The sequence below is a fragment of the Gorilla gorilla genome, chromosome 5 (genome assembly GCF_029281585.2).
Source record: "Gorilla gorilla gorilla isolate KB3781 chromosome 5, NHGRI_mGorGor1-v2.1_pri, whole genome shotgun sequence".
NCBI lineage: Eukaryota > Metazoa > Chordata > Mammalia > Primates > Hominidae > Gorilla > Gorilla gorilla.
In genome coordinates, this window is record NC_073229.2 from 86537638 (window position 1) to 86550202 (window position 12565).

At 40.9% G+C, this 12565-nt stretch overlaps 1 protein-coding gene and 1 pseudogene across 1 annotated transcript; one reads left to right on the plus strand and one right to left on the minus strand.

The window, feature by feature from the left end:
- Positions 1–127: 127 nt before the first annotated feature.
- Positions 128–5610, plus strand: ZC3H11C (zinc finger CCCH-type containing 11C). Its single transcript, XM_055391318.2, has 2 exons — positions 128–662; positions 1050–5610. Exon 2 carries the CDS (start codon positions 1255–1257, stop codon positions 3499–3501), a length of 2247 nt encoding a protein of 748 aa, XP_055247293.1. The 5' UTR covers positions 128–662; positions 1050–1254; the 3' UTR covers positions 3502–5610.
- Positions 5611–10108: 4498 nt separating this feature from the next.
- Positions 10109–10211, minus strand: LOC129534587 (uncharacterized; annotated as a pseudogene).
- Positions 10212–12565: the final 2354 nt, after the last annotated feature.

Genomic DNA, 12565 nt, shown 5'->3' on the forward strand with positions numbered 1-12565 from the left:
TCGAGACCATCCTGGCTAACACGGTGAAACCCCGTCTCTACCAAAGATGTAAGAAATTAGATCTTAGGCATCGCGTCATAGAGGAACTACATCTTCCAGAACCCTCGCGCCCTGCGTCGTGCTGGCACTTTTACCGGCCGGGCCTTAGAGCGCAGCCTGTAGCCGGGCGCCATCTTTGACGCTGGCAGTCTTGGTTTTCTACTAGTGCTGCTGCTGCTGGGAGGACGACGGACGGCAGCGGCCAAGCGAGAAGAAAGACGTGGCAGCAAGCGGGAGTCGGGGATAGTGTCATCGGTTCGGGTCCCACTACTTTGGAGCTTGTCTCAAACTCCACATACAGAAAGCCACCGATCTTATTCCGGTATCGTACACCCATTCCCCACCCTCATTACACTCCCACCCCTGGCCCTCAGCGTGGGAGTCAAGAGCAACAGGGACACTTCCGTACTCCTTGTAGGATTGGTGAAACCGTAATGAAGAACACCCCTAAACTCCCATAATCGGTGCGGATTCCTGTGGGGAAGGCCTATATTGTTGACATCTTCCAGGCCTTGGTTCTGGACCTTGAGAAGGAGGCTGTGGAACTAGAGATAGCGATGCTTTTTAGGATTTGGGGATATTCCCTGCCCAAAAAATTCCTGGAAAATTGACTAGTATTAAGTGTGAAGAAATCTTGAAGACCAGAAATTGGATCTTACTGAAAAACTAATGTTTTTTTGTTTTTCAGATTATATTGTTCAGCTATGGAAGATGGATTTTTTTTTCATGATCCTTTGACTCTCAAGTTCATCTTTAAATGAACTCTTTTTTTTGTTTTTGTTTTTTGTTTTTTGTTTTGTTTTGTTTTTGAGGAGATAACTAACCCTAGCTGTCTCCAGTCTGACAAAGGTTATTGGAATGGACTTAATCTCCCAGTAGTTGGGAGATGTTTTAAAAACACATGCTGTGTTTGAATTGTGGCTGAGAGGTTTTCTTGGCAATGTGAGGAGGAAAATTTTTTCTGCCTCATTATTATTAATTCATGGATTGAGTGTTGGTTCGACCTACAGGCGTAATAGATTGGAACTCAGTGAAGACACAGACGTTCCTGTTGAGAGCAACCAGCTAATGATTACAGTTTAAAGACAATTTCTGTGATCAAGTTGTCATTTGTAAGATTAAACCCATTTCACGAGGACTTGGAGCCTGGTCCTTGCTTTGAGGAAGCAGTGGCTTGTTTCAAGAAGCCGCTTCTGATCTAAGAATCTACCCAGCATGCCTAATCAAGGAGAAGACTGCTATTTTTTTTTCTATTCTACATGTACCAAAGGTGACAGCTGCCCATTCCGTCACTGTGAAGCTGCACTAGGAAATGAAACTGTTTGCACATTATGGCAAGAAGGGCGCTGTTTTCGACAGGTGTGCAGGTTTCGGCACATGGAGATTGATAAAAAACGCAGTGAAATTCCTTGTTATTGGGAAAATCAGCCAAAAGGATGTCAAAAATTAAACTGCGCTTTCCGTCACAATAGAGGACGATATGTTGATGGCCTTTTCCTACCTCCGAGTAAAACTGTGTTGCCCACTGTGCCTGAGTCACCAGAAGAGGAAGTGAAGGCTAGCCAACTTTCAGTTCAGCAGAACAAATTGTCTGTCCAGTCCAATCCTTCCCCTCAGCTGCGGAGCGTTATGAAAGTAGAAAGTTCCGAAAATGTTCCTAGCCCCAACCATCCACCAGTTGTAATTAATGCTGCAGATGATGATGAAGATGATGATGATCAGTTTTCTGAGGAAGGTGATGAAACCAAAACACCTACCCTGCAACCAACTCCTGAAGTTCACAATGAATTACGAGTGACTTCTGTCCGGAAACCTGCAGTCAATATAAAGCAAGGTGAATGTCTGCATTTTGGAATAAAAACTCTTGAGGAAATTAAGTCAAAGAAAATGAAGGAAAAATCTAAGAAGCAAGGTGAAGGTTCTTCAGGAGTTTCCAGTCTTTTACTCCACCCTGAGCCTGCTCCAGGTCCTGAAAAAGAAAATGTCAGGACTGTGGTGAGGACAGTAACTCTCTCCACCAAACAAGGAGAAGAACCCTTGGTTAGACTGGGTCTTACTGAGAGACTGGGGAAACGAAAATTTTCGGCAGGCGTTGACAGTGATCCTCCATTAAAGCGTAGCCTGGCACAGAGGCTAGGGAAGAAAGTTGAAGCTCCAGAAACTAACACTGACAAAACACCAAAGAAAGCTCAAGTTTCCAAGTCTCTTAAGGAGCGATTAGGCATGTCAGCTGATCCAAATAATGAGGACGCAACAGATAAAGTTAATAAAGTTGGTGAGATCCATGTGGAGACATTAGAAGAAATGCTTCTTGAAAGAGCCAGTCAGAAACATGGGGAATCGCAAACTAAACTCAAGACAGAAGGACCTTCAAAAACTGATGATTCTACTTCAGGAGCAAGAAGCTCCTCCACTATCCGTATCAAAACCTTCTCTGAGGTCCTGGCTGAAGAAGAACATAGGCAGCAGGAAGCAGAGAGACAAAAAAGCAAAAAGGATACAACTTGCATGAAGCTAAAGACTGATAGTGAAATTAAAAAAACAGTAGTTTGGCCACCCATTGTTGCCAGCAAAGGACAATCAGAGGAGCCTGCAGGTAAAACAAAGTCCATGCAGGAGGTGCACATGAAGACGCCAGAAGAAATTAAACTGGAGAAGGCACCGAGGGTGCAGCAGAGCTCTGAGAGCAGCACCAGCTCCCCGTCTCAACATGAGGCCACTCCAGGGGCAAGGTTGCTGCTGCGAATCACCAACAGAACATGGAGGAAAGAAGAGAAGAAACTTCAGCGAGGAAATGAAGTTGATTTTCAGAGCAGTATTAGAATAGAAGCTACAGAGGCTTCAGTTGAGGCCACAAGATTTGACGTCACTAAAACTCAAGTCAAGAGATGTGAGATCATGAGAGAGATGCGCATGCAGAAACAGCAGGAGAGGGAAGAATCAGTCTTGACACCTCTTCAGGGAGATGTAGCCTCTTGCAATACCCAAGTGGCAGAGAAACCAGTGCTCACTGCTGTGCCAGGAATCACATGGCACCTGACCAAGCAGCTTCCCACAAAGTCATCCCAGAAGGTGGAGGTAGAAACCTCAGGGATTGGAAACTCATTATTGAATGTGAAATGGGCAACACAGACCTTGGAAAAAACGGGTGAAGCTAAACCCAAAGTGAATGTGAAGCAATCTGTAGTTAAAGTTGTGTCATCCCCCAAATTGGCCCCAAAACGTAAGGCAGTGGAGATGCACCCTGCTGTCACTGCCGCTGTGAAGCCACTGAGCTCCAGCAGCGTCCTACAGGAACCCCCAGCCAAAAAGGCAGCTGTGGAGGCTGTTGTCCTGCTTGTCTCTGAGGACAAATCAGTCACTGTGCCTGAAGCAGAAAATCCTAGAGACAGTCTTTTTCTTTATTTATTTTTATTTTTTATTTTTTCTTTCTTTTTTTTTTTAATATACTGTAAGTTTTAGGGTACATGTGCACATTGTGCAGGTTAGTTACATATGTTTACATGTGCCATGCTGGTGCGCCGCACCCACTAACTCGTCATCTAGCATTAGATATATCTCCCAATGCTATCCCTCCCCCCTCCCCCCACCCCACCACAGTCCCCAGAGTGTGATATTCCCCTTCCTGTGTCCATGTGATCTCATTGTTCAATTCCCACCTATGAGTGAGAATATGCGGTGTTTGGTTAGAGACAGTCTTGTGCTGCCTCCAACCCAGTCCTCTTCAGATTCCTCACCCCCGGAGGTGTCTGGCCCTTCCTCATCCCAAATGAGCATGAAAACTCGCCAACTCAGCTCTGCCTCAACAGGAAAGCCCCCACTCTCTGTGGAGGATGATTTTGAGAAACTAACGTGGGAGATTTCAGGAGGCAAATTGGAAGCTGAGGTTGACCTGGATCCTGGGAAAGATGAAGATGACCTTCCGCTTGAGCTATGAGAAATGATTGATAGCTGAAGGTGGTAGTGAGGACACTTTAAAAAAAAATCGCCAAAAAACTGGACTTAGTTTCATCTATTGTAACATTTACCTGAGATGATCATTTCTTTAGTCTAGAATTTGCCCCAAATCAGAAGTATACCTCTGAATTATCTGTATGTGTCCTGGATTCCTTGGGGTCAGATTTTTAAAGTTACTTTATAACCATTTTGTCCATTTGATGCCATTGTTTATCATCTTTTGAGAAAAAAGTTCTGTCATACCCTTCTCTCCACAAAAAAGAGACTGAGAGGGAGATCAAGTGAAAGGGTGCAAGCAAACTTAGTGACTCCTTGAGGTGTTTGTCAGTTTTGGCTTTTTTCTCCTTTGTTGTATTCTTTACGTATTGTCTTGATGTACTTAATATTACCTGAGTTTGAAATAGATGAAGACAGCTGCTACCATTAAGGACCAAATTTTATGCTACCACTAAACAAAAATACCCACTCAGTCTGTGTTAAATTGTATGTCTTTTTAAAGGTATTTAGAGATTCAAGTAAGCTTTAAAGAGGGCTGAGCAGCTCAGGAAGCCTGTAATGTGGGCATAACTCTTTGGACCTAATCTTGATGCTTCTGCTGCTCTGTTGGCCTCTGAAGAGCAATATCTAATTTATTATTACTGTCATTTTTTAAAAGGCTTTAAAGTGCCTCAGGGGTCCCCTGAAACTAATTTTCTATTTCTGGGATTCCCTGGATTCATTATATGAGATGGTGACATGATTAGAGGAATTCTTTTTTAGTATGAAAATTGTCCCTTTTCTTCTTCAGTACTTGCCTCCTTGCTGGCACTGAATTAACACAGGGACAAAATTTGGTTAATTTTTTATTTCTAATTCTCCCAACAAACCCCTGTTGCCCAGTATTTATGTGGTGGCCTTTAACCACCTGAGGGAAAAAATGAGCTTATTCAAGCTGCCAATATTTATCTATGGGCTGTAGCAGTACACTGAATTGTACTGTGCCAGGGATATTGAGATGCTCTGGGGGTGTATTGTATACCTGCCAGTTTTCTTCATTTCTGAATTGAGTTTTCTTTTCTTGATGTCGGTTTCCTTCATATCACCTCAAGGTTTAGATTTGTGAAGGAATAAGCATGATGGAAATAATAGTCTTGAAAGGAGATATGTTGTATATAATCAGAAGGAAGAGGAAGGAAGGACTTACCCATTTTGATATTTTGCTGTAGGTGGCCAGTTCTGTTTCTCATAGGGAAATCTGACCCACCTGTCATGTTGGCTCCTGAGGAACTGCTGTTGTAAGCGGCTCATCAAGAGTTGAACTTCACGTAGCCTTGTTGGGAATATGGAAAAGGAAGAAAGCCACAGGACTGCCCATTCAGTCTTGTTAAGATTGGGATGATTCTGCACAAGCAAAAATGACTTGAAATTTATGTATCGACACACCTCTACCAATCCATCTTCAGCTGACTGAATGTTGTATGATAGCCCTTCTCCAAAGCAGGGGTAGAATGTTCAGGTTTCACCACGGATGTTCTACTTATTTCGCTTTTGGAATCAGCTTACAGATTCCAGGTCCCTTTTGTATATATTCTTTATTCTTTTGCTTTTTTAAAAAAATAAACTTGTATTAGTCAATGTTTCATGTTCCGCATTATTTGAACCATTTGCCCTTACAGAAAGAGAAATACTTGTTTGTGTTTTAAATAAAACTGATGTAGGAAAAAAAAAAAGAAAGAAAGAAATTAGCCAGGCGTGGTGGTGGGTGCCTGTAGTCCCAGCTACTTGGGAGGCTGAGGCAGGAGAATGGCGTGAACCTGGGAGGCGGAGGTTGCAGTGAGCTGAGATCGTGCCACTGCACTCCAGCCTGGGCAGCAGAACAAGAGTCCGTCTCAAAAAAAAAAAAAAAAAAAAAAAAAAAAAAAAAAAAAAAAAGTCTAGATTTTGTAGTCTTCCTCTGGAAAGCCGAATTTTGTTTTGCCAGGGAGTTAAGTTACTTACCATTCAACCTGATCCTTTTTAAGCGTATTTTTAAGTTTGGGAGTATGCGTCTAGAGTAAGTTTTTCTTTAGGGCTAATTTAATTATCCTTTTGAAGCACGCCTCTTCAGGAGGCTCGAGGAAATATTCAGGGTGGTCAGCAATGCCTCCATTCTGGCTGGCTGCAACTCAACCCCCAGCTCACAAATCCCAGTAGCTGCTTTTGCCTGGCCTCATAGAGTTTCATTTCATGCATATGTAGCCTAATATTCAATGAAGGACTCAGGATAGCTGCCTGTATAGATTTCTGGAGTTCTTTCTCTCTGTGCCTCACATTTCAGCTCTTTTAGCTCCTTTAACTCTGATCTCTGTCTATTAAATTCAGTAAGTTGGATCTGCCTTGTCATGGTTCCTCCTCTCTTACTGCAGTCTTGGAAGTGCCTACATCCAGAAAGCCATGTTGGTTATAGGGCTTACCTCATTTCTTTTCCTGTTCTGAAGACTCACACTTCTGTGCTGTGTCTGTTTTCTAACATCTGAAAACAGCTGTCTCATGTATTTTGTCCAATTTCCTAGCTGTTTACAGCAGAGAGACAGATTTGGTACCAGTTATTCTATCACATTGAGAAGTGACAGTCCCTAAACTTGCTCTAAACATGTTTAGATTTAATGTGAACAACTAATGTTTCCATTTTCAGTTTCTCTTAGCAGTTTTCAGGAGCTTCAATCCGTTAATTCTCAAATACATCCATAAATCACTTGGAATATCTTAATGCATTGTATGAAAGATAATTCCTCCTCGGTAACCATCATCACCACTCTTCCTTTAAATTGTGGGATATGTTTTTCTGAGACTGTGGCTTTAGCGTGTACGAGAAAAATTCAGTTGTTATCCCCTCATTTTGGGGAGTAAAAATCATAAGAACGAGGAGCATTATAGTATCTAATCTTGTCCAACAAAAACCTAGGTAACTTTGGAAGTTTTCTTCTCTCTCCCCCACTCTCCCACTTCTATGTGTGTATAAGTGTGTTTATTGAATAAAGAGCATTTTATTTTTATTTATTTATTTATTTATTTGAGATGATGTCTCACTGTCATCCAGGCTGGAGTGCAGTGGTGTGATCTCAGCTCACTGCAGCCTCCACCTCCCGGGTTCAAGCGATTCTTCTGCCTCAGCCTCCCTAGCAGTTGGGACAGACTACAGGCACATCCCACCACATCCAGCTAATTTTTTGTATTTTTATTAGAGACAGGGTTTCACTTGTTGGCCAGGCTGGTCTTGAACTCCTGACCTCAGGTGATCCACCTGCCTTGGCCTCCCAAAGTGCTAGAATTACAGGCGTGAGCCACTGCCTCAGGCTGAATAAAGAGCCTTTTAGATAATGTCTTGCCTGACAAGTTTAAAACAACTTTCTTACCAGATATGCCATAATAAAAATCTCCAAGAAATTTTCCTTAGGCTACATCTCAATGGGCCATTTAATACTATATCAATAAACTTTATTACATAATAAGATCTTGGTGTTTATCAGAAAGGGATTTGAGCCAGGGTGTTTTAAGTTGATTAGTATCTTGAGTGAGAAAGATCTCTGTTTTCATTAGCCTTCTCAGAAAAAATTCCCCCTATTTATCAGGAATGCAAATGTTTCAGATTGAAGTGGGTACCCAGACATAGCTCAACATTGCACAAACAGGTGCCAAGGGGAATCTGTTTCCTTTTCTGTCTAACTCCAACTCCTTTGAATTTTTTTGACAGGTACTTAGAAAAACTGAGATTGACAAAGTGATACAGTTTGAGTTATATGTTGCCGTAGAAAGAGGCAAGTTGGCAAATATTTTGGTAAATCATTTCAAGATAGCTTTGAGGAGGTCCTCAAAGCTTAGTATTATACATAGAGCAAGAGGATTATATGAAGTATGAAGAGAAAATTTCTTCTGATTTTCTAAGGAAGATATTGTTTAAGATCCAAGACTAGAAAACCAGTTGAATAATGTAATAGTAGTGCTTGGGCGAATCAAACCTTTTGGTGTGTTAAGTTTAAATTCTCAGGAGGATAGGGAAATCCATGGAACCAGATGGCTCCTAATTGTTTACAAGGAGGAAAAAGTCATGCAGAGGTTGAGAATTGCATGGTATTAAAACCAATAGGGTTAAAAAAATTAGAAAAAAACTAGTGTGGAGTTTGGAGTATTTCAACTGGTAATCAAATACAGAATGTTATGAGATAGCTGATGAGATATTCTTTCGTCAGATTTCCTCAAATAAATAAAGGCTGTTGATGGTTCCATCAAGACGGTTTTGCGTGTAGGGAAATAATTAGCATGTGTTTTATTTCCGTTAACATATGTTCGTAATTGCACCCATACACTTCCTTAGAAGGGGAAAGTTTGCAGGCCTCTGAAATGACATTTGTACTTCCATAGCAGAATTCAAAACCAACACTATAGAAAGCATCTATAGCTGCCTTAAAGAAAAAAATTGGTGAATCAGCCAAGGGTGATGGGAAACATGGGGCCTGATAGACTTGTCATATCTTGTTACAAATGTTCTCAAAAAAGCATTATTCATGTGCCTCTGGTTCCTATGACTAGATATCAGATATCACCAAGTCTCTGTCACTGAGGAGCTTATAGCTTAAAAGGGGGACTTTTAAATAAGTAAACACACTAGTAGACATTAATCAGCTCACCAACCCCAAAATATTGGAGCATTAGGAAGAACTGAATTCGAATCTTCGCTCTGGTACTTGAAGTGTGATTGTGGGAATGTGTTTTAATTTTAATGAACATCAGTTCCCATCTCAGTTAATAGCAACCAAGCTTCCCGGTAAAAATTCTATGGTTATCCTTTATGTATCTTTCCCCTTGCCTCTTACTGCCAATTTAGCAGCACGTCCAATTGATCCTACTTTCAAATAGACGTGACTACTTCTCTCCCTTTCACAGTGACATCCAAGGCCCCAACATCTATTGCCTAGACAATTGGCCTCCAGTCTACTTCTACTTTTGTCTTCCTCCCCTTGATCCCTGTTCAATTTTTCTTGGTTGAATAGCCATATTGATCCTTTCAGGATGCATTGGATCACAATACTATCTTGCTCTAACCCCTTCAGGTCCCTCCCATTGCACTGGACTATACAAACTCTTGGCTGGGCGTGGTGGCTCATGCCTGTAATCCCAGCACTTTGAGAGGCCAAGGTAGACAGATCACTTGAGGTCAGGAGTTTGAGACCAGGCTGGCCAACATGGTGAAACCTCATCTCTACTAAAAATACAAAAATTAGTCAGGCAAGGTGGCATGTGCCTGTAATCCCAGGTACTCGGGAGGCTGAGGCAGGAGAATTGCTTGAACCCAGGAGGCAGAGGTTGCAGTGAGCCGAGATCATGACACTGCACTCCAGCCTGGGTGATGGACTGATACTCTGTCTAAATCTATCTATCTATCTATCTATCTATCTATCTATCTATCTATCTATCTATCTATAGATATAGATATATCTGGGATTAGTGGTGACCAGCTTCCAAGATGACCCTCAATGATCCTGCCTGCCTCCGAGTACCCACACTCTTGTGAAGTTCCCTCCCTCACACACTATGCCAGGGTTAGTCTGTTTGACTAACCCTGGTTAGTAAAAAACAAAAACAAGGAAATAAAAAAACCCAAACTCTTCAGTATGTCCTTCAAGGCTCCATGTGACCTTGCCGTGTCTACCTCTTCTGCCTCATCTGAACCTTAGCTCTTTCCACACCCTTCTCATTCTGCTACAGTCATCTAGTTCTTACTGTTCTATGAGCAGCTCATTTGCTAAGCTCATTTCTTCTCCAAGGAGTGGCTCCATTTCTCGAGCGATTCCCATTTCCACTGGCTGGTTTATCATTATCATATAAGCTCCATGTCTAACTCAAGTGTTACCACTTCAAATGGGTTTTCACCATCCTAGCTAAAATAGCAGCCACTGTCTCTCTTGCTCTGTTTTATATCTTCATGGCAATATTGCCAACTGAAATTTTATTATTATTATTTTAAAATATTATGTATTTCTTACTAGAAGGTTAGTTCTGTAATGACCAGCTTTTCCTGTCGTGTTCACTATTGTTTTCCAAGCGCATAATCGATACCCATTAAATATCTGTCAAATGAATACATAATTTTTAATGGGGATGATAAATAAAATATTATTTTTTGAGGAGGGAATAAAAGAACATACGTATATCTATAAATACTACACTTGATCTTAGCCAAAAGGCCGAGAAGCGATACATATATCTATAAATACTTAAAAAGTATGAAGTACTACAATATTAATATTCATAGATATATAACTAAAAGGGTTGGATGGTAAACAAAGTACTTGGACATGTTTCTGGTAAGTTTCTCTATGAGCTGGGACATACGTTTTACATTTAATCCTATTTTCTATGTTAAAGGAGGAAAAGTGAGTTTTACCCATTGAACAAATAGACCCATTACTCATATTTCACAATTAGCTGCTTTATGCATATTTGACCAATGTTGCACTTTAAGCAATTACAGATAACACTTAGTCCTGGACTTACAGATGGTTTGACTTATGGATGGGGAACGCAGTAGAATATTGTGTTCCCAATAATGCTGCCTATTTACAAAAGCAGCGTTTCCATCCTTTTCATTAGTTAAAAGTGAATAGTTTTTACTAATTAAATTAATATTTAATATTTAATTTGTGTCAATTAAATATGCACAAATTCTGCACAACCCTCAGCCCCCTTTTGCAGATTCTGATATGACTGTTGAGTATTATTGTATGAGTAATGATAACTGTCAGGGCCAATGTTGGAAGCAACCATGTGACCTACTAATACAATATTTATCCTCTGTCCCTTTGATTTTCTGTTTAGTAGGCTCTCCAAATTATCACTCATTATGTATCCCAAAGCAGAAATCAGTGTAGGTAGCATTACTAAACTTAGCAAATAAAAATATGGGATGCCAAGTTAAATGTGAATTTCAGAAAAATGAGTACTTTTCTGGTATAAGTATGTCCTATGCATAAGTATGTAGGGGTACAGTTTTGCTAAAAATTATTTATTGTATATTTGAAATTTATATTTAGCTGGATATCATGTATTTTATCTGGTAAACATATATATAGGATATAGCCAGTGACATAATTCCTGATGCCATCACTGGTCCTTTGGCTCAGACCACAGTATTTCTAATATCAGCGGAGCACAGCTAGATTGTTCAACTGTTGCATCTGTTAAGGTGGTTAGAAGATGGTATTTCATGGAACAAGAATATTTACTATGCCTTCCTTTATCTAAGTGCCTTTAATAGGTTTCCTTTTATTTGAATAACTTTGAGTGAGAAATAGACATAAAGGAGAGTTTTCCTATGATGCCTGACTAACTCTGAATACTTCCTGGCACTTGTAAGATAAACTTGGTCATGATAAATTAAGTGATCAGTTATTGCTCCCAAGGTTTCTGTCATCTGGGTTTAGGGTCAGAGGTGGATTTTCTGTGAAGTTAGGAAAACTATAGCTTTAGGGCCGTCACTTGCATAGGTCACTTCCATGGCCCCGTGCCTAATTTTGTATTCTTTTTCTTAAATAAAAAGAAAAGAGACCCCCCAAACTCTATAAGTGCCATGAAAACCTGCATTCTATCCCCTCATCCCCAACCCATGTCTAGGGATAAACAGTCTAGCATGCTAGCTCTAGATAATTGCTGCTTTGGATAATTTCCAGATAAAATGCCCAAATTGACAAGACAAATGTTTTACATGTAAACAAGTTGCACTTACTTATCTTAGGCCCCCAACAACCTGATTCATTTCAGCTATTGGCTTTTTCTTTTCTCTATGGTCACAGTCATCACAGTATGCTCTCAGGAACATGGGGACAGAGCTTCAACGTTAAACAGGTCTTTCTGTTTTCCTTTCCACTGGGAGATACCTAGTTCAATGTTCCTGTAGCCAGTTGTAATATATGCCAATCTCAAAGTTCAATTCCGGCTCTTTAGGAGGGAGCTTTCATCTGAAGACCCGGGATCTTCAGATTATCACTGCGTTGTCACTTCCCCTAATTTAACAGCTGCTTGTTTTGCTTTACTCCAGTCCTCAACCCCCAGATGAGGTAGTAGAGATTCCCTACTGTTTCGTGGAACACCAGCAACATGGACACAAAGGCAAACTCCAGCTTTCCTCACACCTCTTAAAGAGCATCTTGAACCCTACAAGTCTAGATGGCCCTGGCCTATTCCCTGGGGGATATTTTTTCCCCATAGGTAGGGCTGGTGAGATATTATGTTGGAGTCACCCGGGGCCTATTCTTGTACCTCTTCTGTCTTTCTTTGGGTACTTTCATTCACTTGGTAATCCCATCTTTTGTCATGGCTCTAAAAACCATCCAAATGTTGACAGCTCCCTAGTTTATATCTGGGAAATTATAGGAGGGTTTAGAGTAAAGAAGTGACCCGATACATGCGTGATTAACACATGCTTAAAGGATCAGCCCCGAATTCTCCCTTGACTCAAAACTTATTCAACTGTCTATCTGGGTGTCCTTTAGGCATCTCAGACATACTGTGATCACAGCTGAGCTCCTGATCTTGCCTCCAAATATGGTCTTTC

Excerpts from the sequence above, each read along its gene's own strand:
- ZC3H11C (XM_055391318.2), top strand. The coding sequence starts at position 1,255 with ATGCCTAATCAAGGAGAAGACTGCTATTTTTTTTTCTATTCTACATGT.